Source organism: Neolamprologus brichardi, chromosome 7 (assembly GCF_056152115.1).
Source record: "Neolamprologus brichardi isolate AB-2024 chromosome 7, ASM5615211v1, whole genome shotgun sequence".
Classification (NCBI taxonomy): Eukaryota; Metazoa; Chordata; class Actinopteri; order Cichliformes; family Cichlidae; genus Neolamprologus; species Neolamprologus brichardi.
This window is the reverse complement of record NC_142110.1, coordinates 52,659,853-52,686,582: the sequence shown is the minus strand read 5'-3', so window position 1 is coordinate 52,686,582 and position 26,730 is coordinate 52,659,853. Positions and strand designations below refer to the sequence as shown.

The window sequence follows — 26,730 nt, the reverse complement described above, 5'->3', positions numbered from 1 at the left end:
TAAAATGTAAAAAAAAAAAACACTTAAGCTTCTCAGCTGTACTCCCTGCACACTGCATGGCTAACATCCACCACAACATTTCACTGATAGTAACAATCACCTGCTGTGTTGTGTGAATGTCAGCCAGAGGCAAGTGAATGCAGCATATGGGTCAGGGTGTGCTACTCCGATGTTACTGTACATTCCCACGCTTTCACCAGACCAGGTAGCTACATGCAGGGGTGCTGTGTAATAAATGTTGTTGCATCACTCAACACACTGTGTCCTCTTCCTTTAGAGCAGGGTTGGGCAATTCCAGGCCTTGAGAGCCAGTGTCCTGCAGGTTTTAGATATCACTCTGGGTCAGCACACCTGAATCAAATGATTAATTCATTACCAGGCCTCTGGAGAACTGCAAGACATGTTGAGGAGGTAATTTAGCCATTTGCATCAGCTGTGTTGGATCAAGGACACATCTAAAACCTGCAGGACACCGGCCCTTGAGGCCTGGAGTTGCCCATCCCTGCTTTAGAGGATTCACGCAAAACAATCTCTCTCGTGTTGGTTTTGCAGTATGCTCTGGGTCATTATCCGTTTGCACTGTGAAGCACCTTTCAATCAGTTTCACGGCATTTGGTTGAATCTCAGCAGAGAGTGTAGCTCTGTACATTTTAGAATTCATCCTGCTTCTTCTAGCAGCAGTCAAGTCATCAATAAACACTGGTGACCCAGTTCCACTGGCAGCCATACATGTCCATAACAAAACATTCCCTTCTTCATGTTTAATGCTCTTTTAGTTCTCAACACTTTTCTCTTCCCATCATTCTGGTGTCACTTAATCTTGAATGGGTTTTATTAATCATTTCAATCATATCAGTTCATTTGTACAACAGTTTAATTTTTTCCCCAGACCTGGACAGGCTCTTTTAGTGGTTTCCCAGCAAAGCCTAATCTGGCCTTCCTGTTCTTGAGTGTAACCAGTGGTTTGCACCTAGTTGTAAACCCTCTGCATTTTCATTCATGAACAAACTAATCTCCTCGCACGTTAGTTAGACGGGTTTTTCTTGACCAAGAAAAGAATCTTGATCATGTAGTTGTCTTGCCAGTGTATTCCTTTCTTTTTAAGAACGTACTAGGTTGTTGATTTAGCCACATCTGATGTTTCTGCTAATTTCTCAGGTTTATTTATGACCTTTCAGCCTAATGAAAGCCTACTTTACTCGCATCAACAGATCTTTAAACTTTTATTGATAGTTTGAGTGAACAGCTACGGAAATAAGTTCAAAAACTTGTTTTATCTGCTTGATCTCCTCACGAGGCTATAAAACTGATTGTTAGTCAATCGTCTAAGGACTTTTTAGCCTCCAAAAATGGGGAACTATGTATAAAAATGTCTCTAATTCCCAAACAGTGAATGCAATATTTTTATTAAACCCTGTTGGTCTTCTTACCCTTCCTAATAAAAGTGCATAATCATAGCTACAGTAGTGGCAGTAGTACTGATATATTTTCGTTAGTTTTAGTTCATTTTCTCTAGAAAAAACAGCTCACTTGTGAGCTGTTGACTATAGGCTGAACTTTTCTGACAGTAAAAATGCTGTTTTTGCTGTTGCTAGTCTCTGTTAGCTGTTGTTAGCCTCTGTTAGCTGTTGTTAGCCTCTGTTAGCTGTTGTTAGCCTCTGTTAGTTGCTTTTTGCTGTGAAACTTCTGTCAGTCTGCCCCAGGGCAGCTGTGGCTACAACTGTAGCTTGCCTCCACCAGTGTGTGAATGCGAGAGTGAATGAATAGTGGCATTGTAAAGCGCTTTGGGTGCCTTGAAAAGCGCTATATAAATCCAATCCATTATTATTATTATTATTATAAACTGTCCTGGAAGTGGACGTAACTTTGTTGAACTTAGTGAATAATCGCGGGACAGGAGGGTCACATGTCTAATCTACTGACAATAAGTATTTCTAACAATAAGGAATAAATAAACATGTATGCATGTTTTTGTGTGTTAGAGCCCTGATTTCAGTTCAGGAGATGAGGCTTGAGGTGAAGAGGAATTTATTAAGATGCCGGTGGCTCGTCTCTTTTCTTTTTGTTTTTGCTTCTTTGGTGAAGGGGACCCCATCTCTGAAGATACAACGTAGGTATCATGATTCATGTAATTATAGAAATGTCTGCAGAAACGAATTAAAATATCCCTCCATGGCAGTCAAATTCAAGTTCTCATCTCCTCCGCCTTCATGTTTCAGTGGCCCTACAGCACCTTTAAAATTTACTGTGGTGGTGTACAGAGGCAATAATAAAGTCATACAAATACTTATGGACCTAACTATATAACATGCAGTATCTATAAAGGCAAAATTGATTTAAAAAGTAATTACAAAGACACCTAAGTCTCAGTTTACTTAAAAGAAACAGCCAGAGGTCCATCTTGTTTCTTTTACACAAAAAAATGTGTTTATGCTTCCAGGTAGCATCCTTGAAACTGGAGGTTATCATTGTTGCTCTTTGAAATGTAAAACATAGAGAGTGCTGTCAAATACTCTACAGTCATGCTGAGTCACGAGAATATTCAATGCAGTGTGATCCAATGACAAGTTTTTAGCATTTCATTTTTTAATAATCTCAGTTGCAATATTGTGTAATTAGAGCTTGTGTACACTGCCTACTGGTTTATGGTTGTGTCTCTCATATCCCAGATAGCCTCATAAGTATGCAATTAGAGAGTAAGTCCCGAGTGCACAAACAAATTAATGCGCAAACATACACAGAGATACACTTTCAGCATATGGCAACTGTGTGATCAGCTTACAGTCAGTGGACAGGCCAGGTCAAAGATAGTTTTTCATTAGCCAGAGCTTCTTAAGAGACAGGTTTCTAATCCCGGTGCTGATTAAATTATGCAATTTGAAATCAGCTGCATAAGCTTTAGCGTTATGATACAGAGACAGATAGAACGGCAGAGAAGATCAAAGTGAAGGAAGTCTTCTGAGTGATAGGACATTGCTAAGTGTGTCTACCTTCATTTCCTTCAACTGAGCAACGAGGGTAAGGCAGAGCTCGTGTGAAGCGGAAGTGCTCCAAGTGTTTAAGACTAACAGTTTAAATCTCCTAAACACTGCTTTTCAGTATGTAACCCAACAGAAAATAAGGACAGAAATAAAAGGCCCACAAATCCTTTTCAAAGCTATAAAAGTGCACCACATTTCTAAAAAAGATCTTCAAGACAACCTACTGACTTTGTGTATACAGACAGATCCAAGGCCAACTCACTGATATAAATATAGATTTTATTTTTGTTTTTATGGCCCGCCTGATTTTTTTCCAGGCTTATGACGGGCACATATTCTGCTGTCAGTCAGTACAGCACTGCTTCCTCAGGTGAAAGCCTCAGCTGACATGCACATACTGCATTTTCCCCAGAGGAGTATACTGTAGTACATAAGCACAAGTGCAAAACGAGTGCATCAACTATCAATATATATTTTGTAAAAAATAAAAGAACAGTAATTAACTGTCTCTTCAGTGTGTCTGTCATCCAACAGATTGACTCCTTTCCTTCCTGAAGTGCAGTGGGCGACCGGAGTCCTTGCTCTACTCTGTGGCCTCAGGGAACTCTGTGTAGTGGCACATTAGCCTGTTCTTCACCTGCTGGGGTTAGAGTGACCCTCTCAATTGCAGAAAAAGGCTACTGTCACCAGCAGCAGCAGTTCGTAACAGTGAAAGTAAAAATCTGTCCAACAGTGGGACAAGAGACAGTGGTGTCTGTGGATGGGAAACACCAACTGGGTAGTATTTTTAAAAATTCATGCTTCGGAAGCACAAAACACAGCCCAAATTAAAATAAATGATACACACACAAAAAACTCTATAGGCATAGGATGTCTACTGCATGAGGACATAATTATATAAGAACCATACAATATGAACCAAATAAATTGTCTTTTTGATAGACTGGCAAGGCATTCCCCCAAATGAGTCAGGTTACTCAAGAAAAATGGTTGCATATGTTTGGTCCAGTGAGTGTGAATCTAACATGTGTCAAAGCCAAAATTGTCAGTGGCTCCATAGTGTAGAGGTTTACCCAGTCACCTGTTAAACTCAACGCTCCCCGATTCAGTCCCAGAAGGGCACAAAAATTCCTTTGGGGTTGTTTCAGGAAGGACATCTGGTGTAAAAATCTGCCAACTCAAACATGTGGTTGTAACTGCTGTGGTGATCCCTTTTGGAAAACGGCAGCAGCCGAAAGCAGCTCAGTCACAAACTGAACAGATGGCTGCACCTCAGAAGTAGCAGCTCGTTAACACAGACTGACACAATACAGGAAAACAGACAATTTTAAGATAAAAAGTAAACCGGGACTCCCCCCCCCCCCCCCCCCTCTTTTTCCTGAGTGTAAAGTGAAACCCGTGAATCCATTTTCCACAAGATGATCTCAGATTCTCTGTGTTGTCATTTTGAATCCTAACACCAGCAGAGATATGGAGCCTTGTGCGGCGTGCGGAGGCTTTATGTGAGCTGCGCAACTAAAAAGAGGCAAAAAATTGTCTCTGCACCAAACCTCAAAGTGATGGAGCTGTAATGACAAGTTTCATTATAGTAGAGGAAAAAGATGAGTCTGACAGGCCGTTCAGAGATGGGGAAACAATTTGTTTGTTGAAAACACCTGGTGAATGCCACAAGAATGAATGTTTGCAGGGAACAGTGAAGCACTTCCTGGCAGATTTGGAACCGTATTTCTCCAAAAGGAGTTGGAGACGTGGTTTGGTTCTGAGAATGATTACTTTAGATTGTTACCCATCACAACACAACCAGGAAGGAATCCAATTTATTCAAAAAATCATTCTGCTGCATGCTAACAATCCCAAACTAATAAGCACAAGCATCCCTGTAACAGATGGTATGGTCCACACAAAACACTGATAACAACATTACTGAATCATTCTGGGAATACATGAAGAGACCGAAGGAACTGTGACAATGCACAACACAGATACAACCTGGCAGAAGGATCTTATCTTTTTGTGGGAAAACAGATAATTGTTTTTTTCTTCAAAAGCCATATTAACCAGAAGTTATAGTACAAGCTCCCACACATACACTGTTACATGCAGAGATGGGCAGTAACGCGTAATCTGATTAGTTTTTTCATGTAACGAGTAAAGTAAGGGATTACTATTGCAAAAACGGTAATTAGATTGCCGTTACTTTCCCGTAGGAACGCTGCGTTACTGCGTTACTAAAACCGTGATTTTTTGCGAGAATGTCTCATGACAGTGACATAAGCGAGTGCGACGTTTGTGACAACAGCTGTGCGCAGATCAACAATGGATCATATATGGAGTGCGGGAGAGTATGAGCATGCAGCGTTTAAAGCGTGGAAGTACTGACCTTACTTTGAGTTTGATTCCATAAAAAGTGACAAAAACATTAGTGTCCGCTGTGCGTGGGAAGAAAACTTCTTTTTAAAGCGAAAAAAACCCTAAACTTCCAAGCTACCACCGAGTGCGCAACAACGTAATGGGAAATTCACAGAGAAGCTGCTGTATCCTTCCACTGACCGCTGCGGCACACCTGCACCAGGGTAAACCTCCGCCTGCCTGACTCCTGCTTTACATGTCAAAATAGAGCAACAGGACCGCTAGTCTTTGACTTTATTTATTTTCTGCTGTGTTTTACTTGCATCTATTTGAAAGAGTGAGTGTAGCACAAAAAAATATTTTATTTTATGTGCTGGAATGTGCAGAAAATAAGTTTAAATGTTAAACAAATTTCTTCCAGTCAGAGAATGTTGCATATAATTAAATTTTTTGCTTGATGCTTAAAGTTAAAAGATTAAAACTAACAAAACAAGTTTTAAAAAGAAACTTTTCTATTTGATTACATTTTGTATGATGGATTATGCAGAAAAAGTTGAATTGGGCTGAAAGATCTATCGCTTTATCACCTATTCAGGGTGTAAAGCGTGTTTTTAAAAAGTAACCAAGTAACTAAGTAATTAATTACTTTTGAAAATAAGTAATCAGTAAAGTAACGGGATTACTTTTTTGGGGAAGTAATCGGTAATTAGTTACTGATTACTTTTTTCAAGTAACTTGACCAACACTGGTTACATGTAAAAGAAAAGTCTAAGGCTACGTTCACACTGCAGGTCTTAATGCTTAATTCCAATTTTTTGATCAAATCCGATTTTTTTGTCCGCTCGTTCACACTACAAATAAAATGCGACAGCAAACGCGCTCTAGTGTGAACGCTCAAAGCGGCCCGCATGCGCAAAAGAAGACTTCACACACAAGGCGCTCTGTTTAAACCCAGAGCAAACGGTCAGGCCTCTTCCGGGGCGCGGAGGGCCCTCGGGCCTCCGGCCTCTGTGCCTGCGGCTCGGTTCACTCTGGCACAGCTGGCTGCCGGCGGAGCCGGCGGGCACGCCGGTGCAGCCCCCTCTAGTTTCTGCCCGGTGGCTACTGGGTGACCCCTCGTCTGGGGATCCTCAGCCCTTCCCATGAAGGTGGCACGGATGCCCCTCCGGTGGTCCTCCTTGGGCTCTTGCACTCTGGGGCCTCTGGATGTCTGGGGCCTGGATCTCCTCCATGCCTGCTTCATGCCCTGGGGGACAGGGCTATGGCTCTCTACATCCTCTTGCAGACCATTACATGGGGAAACCATTTGAATACAAGCGCGCCGATCCACACAGGTGTGCACACAGGTGTTCACTGTTTGTAGACTTAAATCACACCTTTCTTGGCTGCTACTTCAAAGCACATTGTGCGCTGTCTGTCCTGCGTGCTGCACAACAACATTCAATATTTAGTATTTACTGCTGTTTACACTTAGGTAGATTAATGCGATGGTGTTGTGTATAGTATGTTGCTTTGTTTTGGGTTTTTTTTGCTTGTTTTCTATTCTTTTTCTCTCAACAGGTGATCCCGGAGATATTTTTTTTCTCCCCCTTTCTCACTGTCCCTCTCCCCTTCTGTTTTTCTTTTCCTTCCTCTTTCTTTCTCCCTTTCCTATCCCTCACTCATGTCTGTCCCGTCTGTAACAACTGAAAATAAAATAAAATAAATAATAAAAACAAAGGTCGATCAAATGGACCAATACGGCAATGCCATGATGATCCATTTGGCAAAATAAATCCATTGGGTATCCTTGTTGGTCTTCAGACAACAATTCTGACGGCTAAAGAACCAAATGGGACAGGCAGAAAAAAAAAACAAAAAAAAAAACCCCAGAGCAAACAGTATTGTTTGACTGATGGCCCTTAATATAAAGACTTCGGACTTTACGTTTCCCAATTTTTGCTTTAAGTTATTTTGTTATTTACATAATAATGTAAACAACCTAATAATTATCCTTATTGCTGTTTTAGAGGATCGGTGCTTCAAAGGATAACTGCAGATTTCTGTCAGAATCTGCAGATTAAACAGTACAAATAAAATGTTCACGTCTCTCCAACGTTGTCTTCCCAGCAGTTTCACTGGATGGCCAGGAAGCGTTCGTGATGTCTTCTCGTCCGCTTCTCGGGCGCTGATAATTGGCGTTTGTCTTGTGTCGGTGACGTAAAAGACGGATTTAATGCGACATGACCGTTCAAACAGCAGTCGCTTTCTAAAACATCGGATATGTATCGGATTCAGTACCACATACGAAAGTGACCCAGATCGGATTTGAAAATATCGGATTTGCGCCGTTCACACTGTCATAGCATGATCGGATATGGGTCGCATAGGGTCAAAAAAATCGGATTTGATGCGCTTTCGCCTGCAGTGTGAACACAGCCTAAGTATCAGGAACCAATACATTACTTGCTGATAATTAACCATTAACCACATACTTATCAAACTTTACTAGTATCAGGAAAAAAGAAAAATCATCATTCAACGCATAAACAAGCTTTATGGCATACCCTAGGGAAAGTTAGCAAGTTAGGCTAATTTTGCTAGGTTCTTTTGAGTATAAATAACATACTATAGAATTTGATAATTTGCATGCATAAATAACTTTGTGCACACTATGTAATAATAGACAAAGTTAGAAGAGTGAGTACTGCTATCTCCTGGTAAAAAATCTGGGTAGTGGAGAATATATGGATTTACATATGGAGTTTTAGTCAAGCAGCACTCAAAGAAACAGCCACCCAACACAAAAACAATATTTCATCACAGAAGGAAAAACAAATACAGCAGACTAGATCCTGTGCCACAGGGCAACTTCAAGCTGGTGTCCCAGCATTATTATGACCAGAACCCTAGTACCGTCTCCAAACTGAAGGCCAAGGCAGAGACAGGCCTTGAAGTGGGCGTCCTACAGCACCACAGAAAGACTATTTCCTCACCCTGTCAGCACTTGTAGGCAGTCTTTTACAGATTTCTACAGACACATTTCAGTTGGAAATCAAGGAACTAGAGTCTGTAGGATGAGTGTAGAAGGATCTAATTCAAAGTGTCTCGAGTTCAGCATAAATCTCTGCAGTCTGACATGCTGCTGTTGTTGGTGGCTGGTCCACTGTGTTATATCAAATGTGATGTCAACACAGGAGATTTCAGAGCACTTCGTTGCTCACAAGTTTTATGGAGATGCTGACTTCCTTTTTCAACAGGACGTAGCATCTCCCCACAGTGCCAAAAGCTTTGCCAAATGATTTACAGATCATTCTATTACCCTGCTTGACAGGCCAGCCAACTCGCCTGACTGGAACCCCAATGAGAAACAGTGAGATATTGTCACGAGGAAAATGGGAAACCTGAACCAAATAACAGACAAGCTGGAGGCCACTGTCACAGCAGCCAGGGCTTTAATAACACCTCAGCAGTGACACGATCCAATCACTTTAATTTATATTGAATGACCTAAGAACAAGTACAGAATTGTAAATGAACATATGTTTCAAAAGTTGGACATTTCTGTATTGTATTAGTGTTTTAATTGATTGTTAGAACTATTAATAACTTGAGATACTGGATTTCATATTCTCATCAGCTATACATCATAACTATTGAAAATAAAACATGAAAGTTTGAAATGTTTCACTTTACATGCAGTGAATCCAGATTATGTGAACTTTGTTTTTTAATCAAATTTTTGAAGATAAACAAACTTTTCTCACCGTTTTACTTTTTTTGACACGTGTTTGTAGATATAAAAATGTAACCATCCATTTTATGTTATTTACACTTTGCACCTCACATCATTTACATAACATTTCCATCAATATAAAATAGCTACGACATTACAGTGAATCATTAGGTCTAAATAGGTCACTTGATTACACACACAGCATTGGTTCCCCATGTGCTGTGTCCGTCCTGAAGCCACAAAGTGCTTTTCTGAATAAGAAGTGGCACATTCACACTGGTTCTTTGTGAAGTGTTACCTTCCATTGTGCCAGAGTTATGTAATAAAGCATGTTTTTCAAATGAACAGGAGCATCGAGAGACAGTAGATCACATATTCGTTGGGCTTGTGTGCATTGATATTTGTATGTCCATGAAAGTCCAGTGTCACAGATGAGTGTGTTTCACTCTGGGTGTAAAAGATAAGGAGTGCTCCAGAGATATATGCTTAAATCTAACCCAGATGACACATGCTTGGCCACATTGGATTTGCATATATTTATGGCCATGCTGTGTTGCTCCCTCGTGTATTTTACATATTACTGGCTGACTGAGTAGATCAATAATGGCAGAAGATTAGCATTTATTACCCCTGCATCAATAGCGGCGCTTAGCAATCTGATAAAAACTACTCGTTGCTACAGAGGTCTTCCGCCATGGTGTATTGGCAAAAAGAATATGAAATGGTTTTAAATCAATAATTTCAGTTTGAAATGTTCTTCTCTGAACAGTGTAGTGAGTGATGGCGAAACTGAGAGATTGGAAGCAAAAACAGGTGTTTAGGCTGAGTGGTGAAAATGTCATGCCAACTCTGGCTGGAATCTAATCTGACGAAACTTTACAGCGAGGTCTTAAATTTAACTTCCTTTTTTGTGGATGTTCTCCGTTTTGTTTGTGGTTACTATTGAATTGCCATGAGAGAACAGTCACTGCACATACAACTCCTACATGTTATGGATTTTTAACCTGCCAGCTCATCCGAATAAAACTCTTACAAGAGTCTTACAAGGTTTGGATAATATCCAGTTCCAGACGTATAAATAAGACCCAACTTTTAACTTGCTTCATTTGTTTATGTTTCCCAGTGTTGCAGTAGTGTATCAAGACCCACATATCTTCTTTATATGATCGCGTCTTTAGACTGCTCAAAATTTTATCCTAATCCCTAATGGCAGTCAGGGCACTGTTGCCTATGTTGTAGAGGTCTGTGCGTGCCTCCATGGATTTGCTTCCCCAGACTATCAAACTCACCACCACCTGGTCATGCTGAACGATGTCACAGGCAGCATAGTGTTCTCCATGGCTTCTCCAGAAACATCTGTCACATGTGCTCAGGGGCGACCTGTGAAGAGCAAAGGGTGCCAGTGGTGGAGCTTGGCAATTCTGGAATTCAATGACCAACACCAATCGCACTTTACAATGCTGAGGAGTCACATTAGTGGATGCCAGGCCCTCGGGCCACCTGTTTGTTTGGTAAGAGATATTCACACCAGTTTCCTGCTTGTTACACCCCACTTCAAAAATAAATTTTATTAGAAACCGTAATAAAACCCCTTAATTTAACCATTTTGCCTCTGTCTCCTTTTTCTGACACTTTTTGTTACTTCCCCTCATCGCCTGAACCCCTTTTAGGGGAACGTAACACTGCTGGAGGTCATTTTGGTCCTCCAGAATCAGATATCGGCCTTCCTGATCGGTAAAGGACCTTCTATGGCTGTGTCCTGCTCTCCCAGAGTGTCTTCTTCGCCTGGAATTTCCTCCTCCTACTACTTTTGAGACTGTGCTAGGACACACAGCAAACATTCTGGTAATGGCACACATTAATGTTCCAATCTTAGCAGGAAAAAAGTCAGTGGTCTCTACCTGTAAAACCATTACTGTTTAGGGGTTGTCTTATTGTTGCTCCTCTACTGTACTTTTTATTAGTTTAATTAACACCAAAGCAGCTGAAACTGATTTATAACCCCATCTGCTACTTAACTGACCAGATCAATATCCCAGAAGTTTAAATGACTTGATGCTATACCCTGATTAAACAGTGTTCCTTTAATTTTTTTTTTTTTTTTTGAGCAGTGCAATATAGAGGGAATAAAGACATTCTGGTAAGATTGTATCTTTGCTCAAACTGATAAAACAAACTCAGGTGAAACTAGTGACATTAGTTGGGCTGTGTTGTATTCAGACTAATTAGAATGTGGTATAGTTTCAGATACCAAAAACTGGGAGTGCAGCCTTGATTTATGTAACAAATTCTGCATATCCCACTACACACAAAGCTGGCAGAATGTTTAAAGTTTCAAAGATGGAAACTGACTTGGGAATGGGATATTACAAGGTAATACACATTCATCATAAACCACTGAAGAAGCACTTAAGAAGAGATGCATCCTTTTCAGTAGTAAGCAATAAATCCTGCCTGTCTACATGCTGCTGGCTACACAAGTACCTTTGCCCTAATGCAGCAGTAAGAGAGATTTAGAGCTGCTGGATTGGCTCCACTTGTGATCGAAAGCTTCATCTTCTTTTCTGCTCACACAAAGCTACATAGCAAAGGCCACAAGTTAAGGCCACATGCAGAGACGGTGATTGAACCTCCTCTCAGAGCTTTTCAGAAATGCCATGCAAGCATATAAATGTCACGGGCCTGCCTGTGACTTAAAGCTGTGCACCGCCACCAATCACAACTTAAAAAGAAGTGACAGACATGAAGAAAGCACACAAATAAATAATGTTTTAGTCTTATTCCCACATGGTTTGGAGAACTTTACAGGCGTCATTTGTAGCACTGTCACGATACTCTTGACAACTCCTCATTTTTGCTGTCAACAGACTCAAAGATGAAGCCATACTAAAGGCACTTAAGCAATATGAAGCTGCTACTGGCATAAGGCTAGAATTGCTGTGTAAACCACATGGTGTTGGTGCAAAGCTCATGAAAAGAAGTGAAGTATGTGCAGCTCTTTTTTTCCACATGGTATACATTAGGCTTGAGCAATTTTGTCACTATGGGGCATCAGTTAAAATGTAACGTACAGTTCTGACAAGTGAGAAAACGATCACAAATCTTCTACGTGTGACAGTGTTCAAGCTTCTTTGAAGAACGGTCACTACGCTAGGCAAAAACTGACAGATACAACCCTGGTAACTGAAAGCAGCCTTTAGAAAATCAGTACAATATGATCATTAAAAAGAATGGACATGGTCAGCAACAATAGTTATGTAAGCTGTGATGTTTAAACAATGCTCAGTTGGTAGTTAAGTGTGCCAAGAAGTCTCCCTCACACCATTGCACCACCTTAACCAGCTTGAACCACTAATACAAGGCATTCAAATGTCAGTGGCAACACAGTTACTGTTGCATTCCTATAATCCTGAAACAGTCTGGCCATTTTGCTTTGACCTCTAGCATCAAAAAGATATTTTAACCTGGAGAACTGCCGCTAATTAGATACTTTCTCTTTTTTTGGACCTTTTTCTGTAAATCGTGGTAAAGAGCAGTTGAAGAGGTGTGACAACATGACTGGTGAGTGCACAAAACAATATAGCAGCCAGTACTGTTGCTTCTAGATGCTTTATAGATTCAAACTCTTCATCACAAATCTTCATATGGGAGTGTAGAAGAAGGGTTGCTCTTTTTTAACCTGGCTAGTTCGCCATGATAACGTGTTTTCCACACATAACCCGAAGCTTCAGTTTGAAAGATAAAGCATCGCAATCACACAAAAACCTTTCCATGACAGTGTCGTTGAAGCATGAATGTCAATGAAAGAGTTGATGCAGTTAAAAAAGTAGAGGAAGTCTGGAGGGCTGTATTTTTTTTAATACTTTCAGAATTTCAAGATGGATTAATATTACGAAATATTTGTATTTATTAATTAATTTAACCTTGATTTGTTAAAAAGAAATCTTCATTATGGGCTTACATCAGAACTAAATTCTCTTCTTGAGTGTCATGCTTTTTACTGGTACAGTTTAATGTTTTGGAGCTCTGGTGTGCAACCATGACATTATTATGATTGCATAATTATGTGCTTCAAAATAATGACATCAACTCATGAATTTACCAGAATAGCAATATTCCGTGGTTGCACTTTGTAGCTGTTTTTGCTGTAATATATTTTTACAGATACATCTCAACTCTCCAATTCTCCTCCAGGTGGCACTGAATCAGTCCATTTTGCGCAGAAGGGAGGTGTTGCAAGCCTCCTTCTCTGTAAGCACACAGAAAGCTTTGTTCAATTCAATTCAATCAATTCAGTATGATTTATATAGCACAAAATGACAGCAACAGTTGCCTCAAGGTTACAGTGGGATGGAAAAACTCTCTTTTAACAGGAGGAAACCTTCAGCAGAACCAGGCTCAAGGAGGGGCGGCCATCTGCCGCAACCATTGTACTAGCCATCGTCTCTGGCTGGTGATTTAGCTTTTGCTGAGCTAGCTCACAGAAAGAAAGTCTAGTTATTTTAAATTTGGGTCATAGTAAACCCCTCTGGTCTAGCAGTTGCTCATTTTCCTACAGCAAGGTGCTTTTATTGTTTGTTTGTCTTAGACTTTCAGAGGTTAAATGAAGAAAAAATTGAAAAACAAATGATAAATAGAGACAAGTATATTCCTATTTTTGAGCACATGGCACTTAAGTGACGTGGTTGTGCATGTGTTTTCTAAAATTATTTAAGGTATGTAACCACTGGTAATCAGTCTCTTATCAAGAGACGGATAAAACTGTGGACCTTTTCTCTATGATCTGATTTATTTAGAGCAGAAAAGACCTGAAAGTCTCACAAGTTGTTATTGCTGATGGTTTGGATGGTTGTTTGTTTATCGGAAGGAGGAAGGTGAGCTGATACCTCCTGCTGTGTCTGCTGGCACATCTGTTTCAATTCAGGATGACCGTCCTGTTAGTACGCTCACGCTTTGTCTTTCATTGCTCCTTGGGAATAATGAGCAGTCATTTTTGCCATTCTAGCTGGCTTTTATTGAAAAAGCAATGTTTGAAAAAGCAATGTGGCCCAACTTGTCAACAGTTCTCTTGTTCTCTGAGGAACAACTGGACTGTGAAAAAACTATATGTGGAAAAAAACCCAGTGTGTGCACAAGTAACATCGTGTCCCTGTGAGCTTGTATGTGATGACAAAGAAGAAATAAACAAACAAACAAAAGCCTATAAACCAATTATAGATCATACTTGAATGCAACCCCCCCTTCAATAAACAATAGAGTAGATTTTGAGCCATCTCTCTTGGCTGGTGAGTAGGAGTTGTGTAGGCAGTGCTACACTTGACATTAATGGAGGATGTTTGTTTGTTTTTCACCGATCCAGACTTTGTACTTCCTCGGTAGCTACTGTTTAAGCATCATTTGTCTGCCCCTCAGTCAAAAATGAAATGTTGTTAATGTATATGTATAATGTATATTATGGACAGGATGCTCAGTCTTCATCTGAGCATTTGAATTAATGATGTCTAAATGCACAGGAAGCTCTTTATTCTTATTTCCTAAAGTCAATCCTTTTATTCCACTAATGTAAATACTTAAAGTTGTGGAGCAACTATACCTGCTGGAGGTAATTCAGAAACCTGGAGGCCCTTTTAAAAAAGTTTGTGAAACTAAGCTGCAAGATCATTCCCCATGCACGGAAAAAAGAGCATGTTGGATTTACTTATTATACTTATCAATAGTGGACATTTGTAGCAAAACAATTGTTTTGCTTTGGCAGAAACTTAAACAGTTAAATCAACACAACTTATTCATATTTAATAAACCTGTGCACGTTGTGTTGATAAAACGTGATTGAAACGTGTTTAGATGAAGTTGAGCTCTTGGAATATTTTAGTCCTTCACAATTTTGTCATTTTATTCCAACACTATTCATTAACTTTTATCCCAATACTACTTGGTCACTTAAATAATAAATGTTGTCTTCTATTACATAATGTTCAACAAAAGTCTGGTTAACATAAAAGCTGAATGGATTTACAACAACTACCATCCTCGTATCATCATCTGGGATGCAGTGGGGCTGGGGCATACCCATATGGAAAAGAAATAGTAAAAACTTATAAAAGACTTGCATAAGATGTGGCTCACTTCATACAGTGAATCATATAAGGCTTATGTGATTTACTCATGAAGTTTCATTTATATAATTTTTCAAGGGATCTTATATCTGTTTTCACTCTTGTATGCTTTTCATACAAGTTTCACACAAGACAGATACAAACTTAATAAGATTTATGTATATCTTTTCCATGTGGGTACCCCTTAAGTGATAGGTTAAGAGGCGGGGTACACCCTGGACAGCTCTTACTAGATTGTATAATGTCATCTGAACAAGAACAAATTAAGTTGCTGAATTTCATACAGATCTTACATGATTTAATTACGTTCACCATAGAAACATGAAATAATTTTGTTCAAATTACAAGTTAGACTTTTGGAAATGTAACAACCACCCAATGTCCTTTTTTTTGGTATACCGAAAAAAGTAGAGGCGACTGCTCGACTGTCCGTGCTTCGGATTGTGAGCAGTCGAGGATCAAACCACGATCGAAGTGCGCGAGATGAAATCACATGCTCTGTCGCGAGATTTAACATATTATTGACTTTCTTCACTCGAACATGATATGAACAATTGAATATACCCTCTCTTCATATCATGTAGTTTCTACACTATTTAGTTACACTTAACTTTAAAGCATGAGGCAATTGTGTTGAATACACGCAAGATGCATGCATAAAACAGTGTAGTGTGCTTTTCCTATTCATAAGGAATGCTAAGCATTAAAAACATGCTTAAAATAGACATGCAGTACTCATTTCCAGCTCCATATTTTTATTCTTTTGATAAAAGATTCAAAATAAACCTCATTTATTTTATACTAGGCTTCATCTTTGGTTTAAAATAAGAAATTTTTCCCTCCCTCAACTCAATTCAATTCCATTCAATTGAATTGAATTGAATTCAATTCCATCTCTGTGGTACCAAATCACAACAATAGCTGCCTCAAAGTAGTTTATATTGCGAAGTAAAGACCGTACAGTAATACAGAGAAAACTCCAACAATCAGATGTCCCTGGTAGAACCAAGCTCAAGGAGGAAACAGGATACAACCCACTGTGGAAGAGCGCCAAAGATAATAATAACTAATGATTAGATGCAATGTGCTTTATAACCAGAGAGTAAAAAGAGGTGAGTGAAAAAGAAAGCCTAGGGCTATTGCAAGGTAACTTAGAAAGAGTTCATATCAACTATGCACTTTATCAAAAAGGAAAGTTTAAAGTCTAATCTTAAATGTACAGATGATATCTGTGCCCTGAATTCAAATTGGGAGCTGGTTCCACAGAAAAGGGGCCTGAAAGCTGAACGTTCTGTTCCCATTGTACTTTTAAATATCCGAGGAGCCACAAGTAAGCCAGCAGTCTGAGAATGAAGTCCTCTAATGGTAATAAGGTTCTATGAAGTCATTAAGATAAAATGGGGTCTAATTATCCAAGACTTTGTATGTGAGGAGAAAGATTTTAAATTCAATTCTGGATCAAATATGGAGAAAATGAAGAGAAGCCAAAATGGGAGAAATATTCTTTGCTGTCTTTCAGTACTCTCGCTGAAGCATCATGGATCAATCAGCGAGGTTTTAGAGCAACCTGATAGTAATTAATTACAATAAAGCCACTATTCTTATAAGTGGATAACTTTCTTCTGATTTGCTGTCTCTTGCAAACTTTGAACAGTAGGTGGCGCTACCGTGATTATCTGCAGACTGTGACTTAGATGAGGCTGTTCCCTCTTGTCATACAAACATCGGACAAACCCAAAGGTACGAAAAGACGAAAAGACTGAAATTTATTGTCGGGCTTGTGATTTCCTCTATATAAAGCCAGTGCAGATGACAGTCAAGAACAATTATGGACGAGGCGAGAAAAGCAAACTTTTTGAAACAAGGCAGCTTAAGGAAGAGAGACGAGGCTGAAGCCAGGCAGCACGTGTTATTTGGAATAGTGGGGTGACAAAGAAAGCCAATCATGTAACTTGGAAGTGTGTTTGCTCTGCTTCACCACAGACCTGGACACAAATACGTCCAAAGCTACCTTTCTGGACCCATTCCCTAATTAATTTACTACAACAACTTGTAATCCTGGCTAAGGTGTCAGTTGGTTGGCTGTGTCTCCCTTCAGGCAGTCAGGCGTAATTGCTGGCACTTGCTTGGCTCCAATATAAGGTCAGTTCATGTAGCATTGCCATTTATAACCAGCCTGAGATGCAGACGTTGAGTTAGCTAAGGCCGTTTAGAGAGTGGGGAGGTTTTAGTGGAAAGAAAGAAGCTGTGTTCAGGGTCAGTTGCTTTCTTGATTATGTACTGTTCTTATGTTTTTACCCGACCACATCTTTTCCTTTTGCTTCTCCCTATTGCGCTTCTTCAAATGTTCTTTTCTGCTTCTTCTCTGTGGAAGACAGCGTTGCACTTCTTTCAGGCTTTTCTTCTATTTGTTGCAGCGACTCTTGTTTATGCATGAACTCGTCACAGCTACAAGCAGTGGAAAATGACAACGGCTCCCCAGCCTCAAAACTCAAGCAGCTGTTTAGAACTGGCGTGTGTTTGCACTGACGTTGAATTAAGATTTGCCACTGGATTGAAATGTTACACCTCAAATCTGAAAAAACCAAAAAGAAGAAAAACTTCCATATGTTTCAGACTGAGTTTACCATATAATTGAAAGGAAACGGTGCAAAACGTTTTGCCTAGGTTGGCGATTTGTATCAATAATTTGCTCCACGAGTTTTGTAACCCTACATATCATTCTGTAGAATTTTTGCTGATGGACATTCCTTTGATAATTGTGGCCTAGCATGCATGAGGAAAGCTAAGCACAAATTACAGCTCCGTTTAACCCTTTATGAAGCGCAATCCTGATTAAGAATGGTATCTTTTTACCAAAAAAAGGGTTTTATGACTACGTGCAAATTTAGGCGGCCACGCAGGCGGACAGACACATTAGTGAACGTGTCGTATCAGAAGGTGGAGATTTATATTGGAAATATTTTCACTGTATTTGAAGTGGTTGTTACATTTTTTAGCCCTTAGGAAAAATTTTAGCCCGCATTGATCGTTACAACGAAAGGGCAGAGGATTAAGAGACGTTCAGCTTTGGTCTCATTTGGTATAACATGAACTTTTGATGAATAAAATGTAAAATACTGCACACTGTCCTTGGTCACATTAAATGGTCTGCTATTGGCTTGTACTTTGAGGACCCTGTTTTCTTTTAACCATGTTACATATTTGATGGTTTCTCTGGTTTATTGCTGCTGTGAATACATGTACTTGCGTACGAAATATATTAAATCAAGGGGAAAATGTTTTCCCTCTTCAAGGGGAAGAGGAGAGAATTGTTCTTTATGTGCTTCGTTATCATTGCTGATTTTATTGAGTACACTGTTTTCATTTCCTGTGACATACAAAGATGGTCAGAGTGTTTTGTGAAAATGGAATTTGTTTCAGGGAAATGCTTGCTGCCAGCTGCTTTCAGTACAGTTTGGTTCTTTGATTAAGAGTTTTTTTCACATTCAAACTGTTGTAGAATCTGTGCCAAGGCAATCAGAAAAAAAGTACTGCTGTCAAAAAAGGGAAACCACAGTGGCATGCAGCTGAAATGCAAAGAGGCTGACAGGGACGATTCTTTACTTTATTTCTATATTGAATAAATGGTTTTGCTGATGGTTTACCTTTTTTCTCCATAGCTTCCTGTGAACCTTCACACTTCTCTCTTGCACTCACATAGATTATGTAACCCTTCTGACCAGCTATTATTGTCAGTGCTGAGGGTCCAATACAACACACAGAGTAGATTCTGCTTTTCTCGTTCATATGAGGATGGCTCTACTAATAACAGCCTTTCATCTGTGGGAAGTACACATCTGTGACACGATCATCTCGGCACTGTGCAGCTGTGTTTTCTGCTGTTGTCTTGCTCACAGACGAAGAGCAGCAAAGGAGATGAGAGGGATTTCACTTGGAGCTTGAATTAAATTTGCGATGGGTGACAGGTGCCATGTCAGAACAGGAGCAATGTGTCAGTAAGTAATGAAGAACACTGCGGGAGCCACTTTTATTTTGTCTTCCAACTGCCATAATGCACAATACAGCAATGTTAGCTATTTAAACAAACGCCAACTGCAAAGTCACTGTTTTAAGAGTGCAATGAAGATATTCACTACTTAACTGTAACTCAAAGTGCTTTGAAAAAATATTCCCCCCTTCTTGATTTCTTGTTTTTTTTGCCATGCATCCTCTTAATCATAAAAGTCCCCCTTGCCCACATTAACCAAAATAATGGAATAAATGCTAAGATCAAACAAGTTAAACATAACTAGATGGGAAAAGGCATCAAAACCCTTATTTAACACTTAGAGACAACTTATCAATATTTCATTGATAGGTTTTTTATGTACTTGGTGATTAAAAAAACAAACTATAAATACATCAGCCAAGAAGTATGTTATACAGCTCGACTGATATGGGATTTTTAAGCCTAATACCAATATTTGGTTATTGAAAAAGCCAATATTCCAATATTTTGGTGGATATTTTTTTTTAAATAAAAATATCGAATAAAAGGAAATAAACAGATTTTCCTTTCATTTGTTACGTGTATTATATATTCACTCGTTTATACTCTGCTCGACTGCTTAGCAAGTTGCATTTGTGGTGTTCAAACATGTGTGTTGCCATCAGGGACGAGGATAAACTATGGAACACCAATATTCATAATTGTTGAATATGGGTCTTTCTCCCAGCTCTACTTTGCTTCTTTATTGTCATTAATCAGCTGTTATAAATGCCAATACCCATATATTAGCAGATAGGTAATATCGGCTGATAATAACATGTGACAAACAGGTCAGGCTCTATTAACTTGCACATAATCATTTTCAGTGTATGAAGAAGTCTTCACATCCTACTTAAGACTACTTAAGATCTATGGGGGATCAAAACTGCCAACCAAGAAAGAAAGAAAGTTATCAATGTGTTAAAAATAAATAAATAAATAAATAGACGAGCATTTGTTTTTAAAATGTAACATGGACTGATGTTTCTATGTTAATTTTCCATTACTTGTATTCCTCTTTTCTAATAATTCCCAGATTTAGCTTTTCTTCATTTTCTATAGGCAAATGATGGGACTGTCATAGGTTCAGCTTTGTACCTATTAGTTGGTCAAGAAAAGCTCAAGACAGAAATGAGTCAGGAGACTGTTAGAGTAAGGTGCTGCGCTAATGTAGCTCAAAAAACAGACAAAACAACACTCAGTACTGTAAAAAAATACTAATGCTAATTAAACGAAATCATCTTGTTACGTTTCATAATTTAATCAGTGCCAAATTATATTTGTTTTTGGTGCACTTTTGGTTTATCCATATATACATATATATATATATATATATTTTTTAAACTTGGTCCTCTTTACATTTACAGTTTCAATTTGTTCTCTAGTTTTTTTTCAAACTTCTTGTTCTCACTAAGTAGCCTTAATTAGGTTGATGCTGAGATTCCCGTGACACATTAACAGAATTATCAAACCTTTCATTGTACAATAAATCAAAGTAGGCTTCACTGAGGACGAATCTATCCCTCTGGCTCCAATCAAATGGATTACACAACAAACGGCCAATGAGTGCGAACAGTCTAGTTCCCAACTCAATACCCAGCAGGATCATCCTCATCACAGAGGACAGCTATCAACCTCCACAGACCGAGCACAGCAAATGTAAATGCACTCTTCCTCAGCCCGAGCTACTTGCTTTGATCTTTCGTGGTTTAAAATTCACATACGACCTGCATGCAAATTATGTTGTCACTCTATAGGAGCAAGCCCAAACAACACTTTCTGGCAATCAGCCGCAACCTATTAAACACTGTAAGTTGAAGGAAAAAGCAGCACAAGCCTTGTCAGTATATCTAGGTCAGAACAATGCAATGTTTTCTAGTCCGTATCCACTTTCTCATTTGTGAAGTGAGGTAGTCATAGTAGCACGAGCAACTCCACCTTAATGTACTCTTTTAGCACTGCCATATGGAAAAAATACAACACATACACACACACTATGTAATTTACAGTTACAATCATCATGGTTATCACCTCTTTTAACACAACACTTGCACTCATGGGCATGCATACGAAGCAAAGAATTACACAAACAGAAACCAGAATTCTAACACTGAAGTAAGGAGGGGAAACAGGATGAATAATGATGACAAGAAGTGGGAAAGAAGGCAGAGAAACACAGATCTTATTCTTGCCTTTACCTGACAGGGAATCAGAAGACATCTTTCCCTGCTGCTGCATCTTGAACGCTTGATCCAGATTGTGTGGCTGTAGAGTGAGCGAGCCAGCACGCCTCACTGTGTGTTTTGATGACGGAGTCTGTGTAGCAGCTCGGGGAGTGAGCGAGCGAGGAGCGAGCGAGCAAACAGAGCCAGGAGAAAGGTGCGGGAGAAGAAATGAGCTGCTTTTATTGCCTCGTCAAGTGTCTCCAATCTCATTCTGACTTTCTCTCATTCCGGCTCTCACTCGCTGCGAAAGTGGATGTGTTGGACTTACATGGAGCACGTGTACTGCAGATGAAGATTTATGAGGTACACAGGGGCAGGGAAATGGGAGGAGCACGAGGAGAGAGAGGAGTTGCAAAGGTTGAAGAAGAGGAGGTGCTGAGGAGAGGAAGAAAGCAATCACCTGCTAGTGTGGGCTTACTCAGTCAGGCACTGAGACATTATTCTTTCCTCTCCTCTATGTAACCTTGCAACGCAGAGCGCTAAGCCAGTTCACAGCTTACATGTACTGCATCACTTTGGCTGTGTGTGACAGATCCAATCTTTAGTGAAACTGCAGTCTAAATGGTATAATACCAGCATGTCTACATGAGGGCACGTAGAAAATCCACATGCACATTCTTAAGGCTTGGGGAGCTTAGTATAGTGCACAAAGAAGAGCCGCAAGTGCAGAAAGCTTTGTTCTTTTGTCTTAAGCTGATGTTTGTATGGAGACAGGTCGGTTAATGTTCTGTTGTTCAAACTCTGTCTCCAGTATAAATAAATGAAGCGAGATTAGGACTGAAATTCTTAACAACCTTGGCGGCTTGTAGGATGAATGACTTTTCGCTTTCACTTGATTAAAAAAGGCGTAACCATTAGATGACATCAGATGTGCACTGACTCTACAATTCAAGGAATACGCCATGTTTCTGAAACACTGCGGGATTTATTTGCACCTGCGAACATACCTGTTATTATGCATTAAGGCTGTCAAAACTGACCAAAAAATGGGATTTAATTGTTCTTTAAAAAACACAAACATACATAGTTTAGACTATTTGCCTCCAAATGTCTAACAACAGGAGACACATGCGCTTATATATGTGTGTCTATGCTCACCGGTGACTTTGTTAGGTACATCTGTTCAACTGCTCATTAATGCAAATATCTAATAAGAAGAAAACATGACAGTAACTCAGTCCAGGCATGTAGACATGAGCTGCTAAATTATAAACTGAGAATCAGAATGGGTCATTTATGTGACTTTTAACGAGGCGTGCTTGTTGGTGCCAGGCGGGTCTAAATATTTTTAAAACTGCTGATCTCCTAGGATTTTCCCACACAACCATCTGTAGAGTTTACAGAAAATCATCAGAGAAAGGGAAAATATCCTGTGAATGGCAGTTCTTTAGGTAAAAATGCCTTGTTGGTGTCAGAGGTCAGATGAAAAATGGCCAGACTGCGGCAAGCTGAAGTCAACAGAAACTCAAATAACCACTTGTTACTTCCAAGATATGCAGAAGAGCATCCCTGAATCCATAACATATTGAAACTTGATGCAGATGGGCTACAGGAGCAGAAGACCACATTGGTGGCTTCCCTGTCAACTAAGGACATTAAATCAAGGGTACAGTTCTGACACAACTGGAAAAATGTTGGCAGGTCTAATGAGTCTTGATTTCTGCTGTGACATTTGGATAATAGGCTCAGAATTTGGTATAAACAACATGAAAGCGCCATCGCGCCCTGTAGCAATGGTTCAGGCTGCTACTGGTGGTGGAATGGTGTGGATCTCTTGGTACTCAAATCATCTCAAATTGTTTTTTTTAAACGAAAAATTAGTTTCATCACTAACACGGTCAGTTTATAGATGACCGTGTTGATGTGGTGAGATTAATACACAATCTTGATGAGTTTGCTTACAGGAATGAACTGTCAGCATGGTGCTCCATCAATTACCTGGCACTCAGTACCTCTAAGAGAAAAAAGCTGATCCTGAGCTTAAAGAGACAGAAGGAGAAACTTGTCACATTACACATGGGTGGAGACACTGTGGAGAGAGTGTCCAACTTTAAATTCGTTGGCACACACACATCCCTTCAGGACGTCACATAGAATATAAATACAACCTCTCTGGTAAAGAAGGCTCAGAGGTGGCTCAGCTTCTTAAGGATGTTTATGAAAGCCAAAGTGTCCAAACAGCTGTTGGTGTCCTTCTGCCGTAGCTCAGTGTAAAGTGCACTCAGCTATGGAGTTTTGGTGTGGCATTCCAGCTGCAATGAGGCTGACAAAAAGGCTCTTAAGAAAACCATCCAATCGGCACAGACAACCAACAACACTCACTCACACTGCACTTGAGGAGATCTACAGAAGCCCGGTGCTCATGTCAGACCCCGAACATCATCAAGAACTCTTCTTATCCTGGGTGCCGCCTTTTCACTCACTTGCCCACTGAAGGATGCTACAGATCAATAAAAGACTGCGGCTCCAGACTACAGAAAAGCCTCTGTCCAAATGCCATCAAAGTGCTCAGCTCTGTCTCATAACACTCAACTCAAAACATCCTGTGCAGTATCACTAGGGGGTTCTCAGCAGATGTGTGTGTGTATTTCTTGTAATTCCTATGTAGGAATTATTTCTTGTAATTCCTATGTGTGTGTGTGTGTGACCTTTCTTTCGTTATTGTTGATGATGATGATGCTCCCTTACTGTATTTCCTTGTTTCAGTTGGACTAACATTGCATTTCACTCGGTGTAAGAGAGATGTTTTTGACTCCTTCATGCTTTCAGGCTTTATACCACTGTACTGAAAGGCCAGCAGCCTGACCTCTCGTCAAGCCTCAGGTAAGTTTGTAGGTAAAGATATTTTGTTGAAATAAGCTGATGCATTTCAGTTAGCTACCATATCTTGTTGACCTTTCGATAATTGTTAAATAAAAGTTTATGTAAAAGTTTTAAAGAAAGAATAAAGAGAAAGTATAACCAGCTTTGCGTCATTTGCAGCTCAAGAGCAGGGAGTTGGAAATGAATATATATTTTTCTTTTCACAAATCTATGTAAGGTTTGCTTTTTCCCACCCCCACATCACTATTTATCATACTTCTGTTTTTTATTTGCTGCAGAACTGGAAATTTTTTTCCTCTTTGCCAACACAGATTTATTTAGCTTTGGGAAATACGTGTAAAGTTCCTCATCCTCGGTAAAAAGTAAAAAGCCCAAAAAAATTGGGTTGAATTTGACAACTGGATTCATGTTACTTTATGTGCTACATTTATGAAATATAAAAGCTCAGCTTTTCTAAAAGTTCCATCTTGGTCCACTGTGATAGGATATAATTTAATACAACATTAATAAAACATTTAGATTTTCTTAAAGCAAAGCTTTACAGAAAGAATTTTAATGTGAATGCATTATTCTAAATTAAGAGCAGACTTTCTGCTCTGGGAAGCAGATCTGGAGTTCTCCCTCCCATCCCATTACTAAAGTGCGTGTGACTAATATATTCCTCCTACCTACGATGCATTCACCCGACTCCTTCACCCTGATTAGAATGTGCCACGATAGTATACATATAACAGGGTCAAAAGAAATGACTTCATTTAGACATGTTCTGGGAAACATATACAGATTTTATTGCAGGTTAATGCAGATACAGTACAGTGCTCCTCCAGGGAATTTAAAATCAGGCAAAGAACAACATAAATAGCCCATTTTCCCCCACAACTGATGAGAAACTTTTATCTCAGAATATATTAAAATTTAAATTCTCATTTTTATGCACCAAACAATGTGGTGCTTACCATGCCGAGGATCCAGGCATCTAAAAAAATTGAAGATGATGTGCTATTAGTGGTAAATGTTAAATTCTGTGAATGTCACTGCATGCCATTTTGCTCACTCTTTCCATAGGTTATATATAGCCTCAGGGCTGAGCCTGTTTCTTTAATCTACCCCCGTGAATGGCAGACCGATGAACTGAGCAGACTACTGGCACAAATACAGCCAGTGTCAGTGTTTGAAAACCATTTAAAAATATATATCAGGCGACTGTATAATGTGTTTGAGTTTTCTAACTTGTATGGGTTTGGAAACACCAGTGGACCACTTGTGCAAAAGCAACACCATATTGACATATTGACACTATGTGGTGTGCTGTGCTGAATGGATGAACGGCCAGCAGTTTGTCAAATTCTTACTGTTAAGAGGTCATTAATAAATTGGTCCTGCATTTGCCAGTTTCATAAGAAAGCAGCTTTGTTGTCTGCAGTTGAAAATGTTTAATAACTAATTTATAAGTGGGGTTTTCCCACAGATTCCCCACAGACCTAGAGTGGTTACTGTAAGTAGTGACTTCCAGGGCTGCAGTTCCTACTATTGCCATTTAAGGCTGGCTACAGAAGCAAGTTTAAAGGTTTAAAGGAGGTGAGTTATACATTTTTTTTTGTTATTTTATGATAATGGTATAGGTTACATAAGTGGCTGGTGGTTCCTTTTGTTATTTTCATATGTACTAAAATATACTTTGAGTAGTTTGCAGTTCAAAGAGAGGTTGCAAAGATGGAAATACTTAGAGGAGAGGACGAATGAAGAAAAGATAAATAAGGGCGTGTTGAGGATTAGTAAGGCAGAACTCAGGGTGGCTATGAAGAGGATGTGGACTTGAAAGGCAGTTGGTCCACATGACATAGCTGCGGCGGTATGTTGATGTCTAGTAGAGAAGGCAGTGGACTTTTTAACCAACGGTCTTGGCAAGTGAATAGAGATAAAGTGCACTGGTACCAATCTTTAAGAGCAGGGCTGGAGTGACCACAGAAGGATAAAGTTGATCAGCCATACCATGAAGCGATGAGAAAGGGTTCTTGAAGCATCAGCATGGTTTCAGCCTTATAAACAGTACATTTGCATGATGACTGAAACTAGCACCACTGAGGGAACAATGGGCTGGGAGGTCAGTTCCTTGATCAGCGGACAACTGGAGCCTAAGTGAAAACCTGAAGTGATCCCCGACACAAACAAAATAATATAGTGTACTCTGTAAAGTGCCAGGATAATTGCCGTGATTTATACATCGGGGAAACCAAACAACCTCTGGCTAAATGGATGGCACAACACAGAAGAGCTACCTTGTCAGGCCAGAACTCTGCAGTCTATTCACACCTACAGGCCAGTGGACACTCTTTCAATGATGAGGATGTACACATCCTGGACAGGAAGGAACGCTGGTTTGAGCGGGGAGTCATCGAGGAGGGGACCCGAGGGTACATCTTTCACCATCTTACAATGCTGTGATTGCAGCTATTCCCCAACTCTCTGTGAATGGTACTCATGACCATTG

At 39.7% G+C, this 26,730-nt stretch overlaps 1 protein-coding gene across 3 annotated transcripts in view; it reads right to left on the bottom strand.

Moving 5' to 3' along the window:
* The window catches only part of dab2ipb (DAB2 interacting protein b), a 176,719-nt gene extending 155,246 nt beyond the window's left edge, over positions 1 to 21,473 (bottom strand). For all 3 annotated transcript variants that reach the window (XM_006796814.3, XM_006796816.3, XM_006796815.3), the window contains exon 1: positions 21,390 to 21,473. In XM_006796814.3, the coding sequence (XP_006796877.2) occupies positions 21,390 to 21,429 (40 nt within the window). In that variant the 5' untranslated portion in view covers positions 21,430 to 21,473. The remainder of the gene's footprint in view (positions 1 to 21,389) is intronic.
* Positions 21,474 to 26,730: the final 5,257 nt, after the last annotated feature.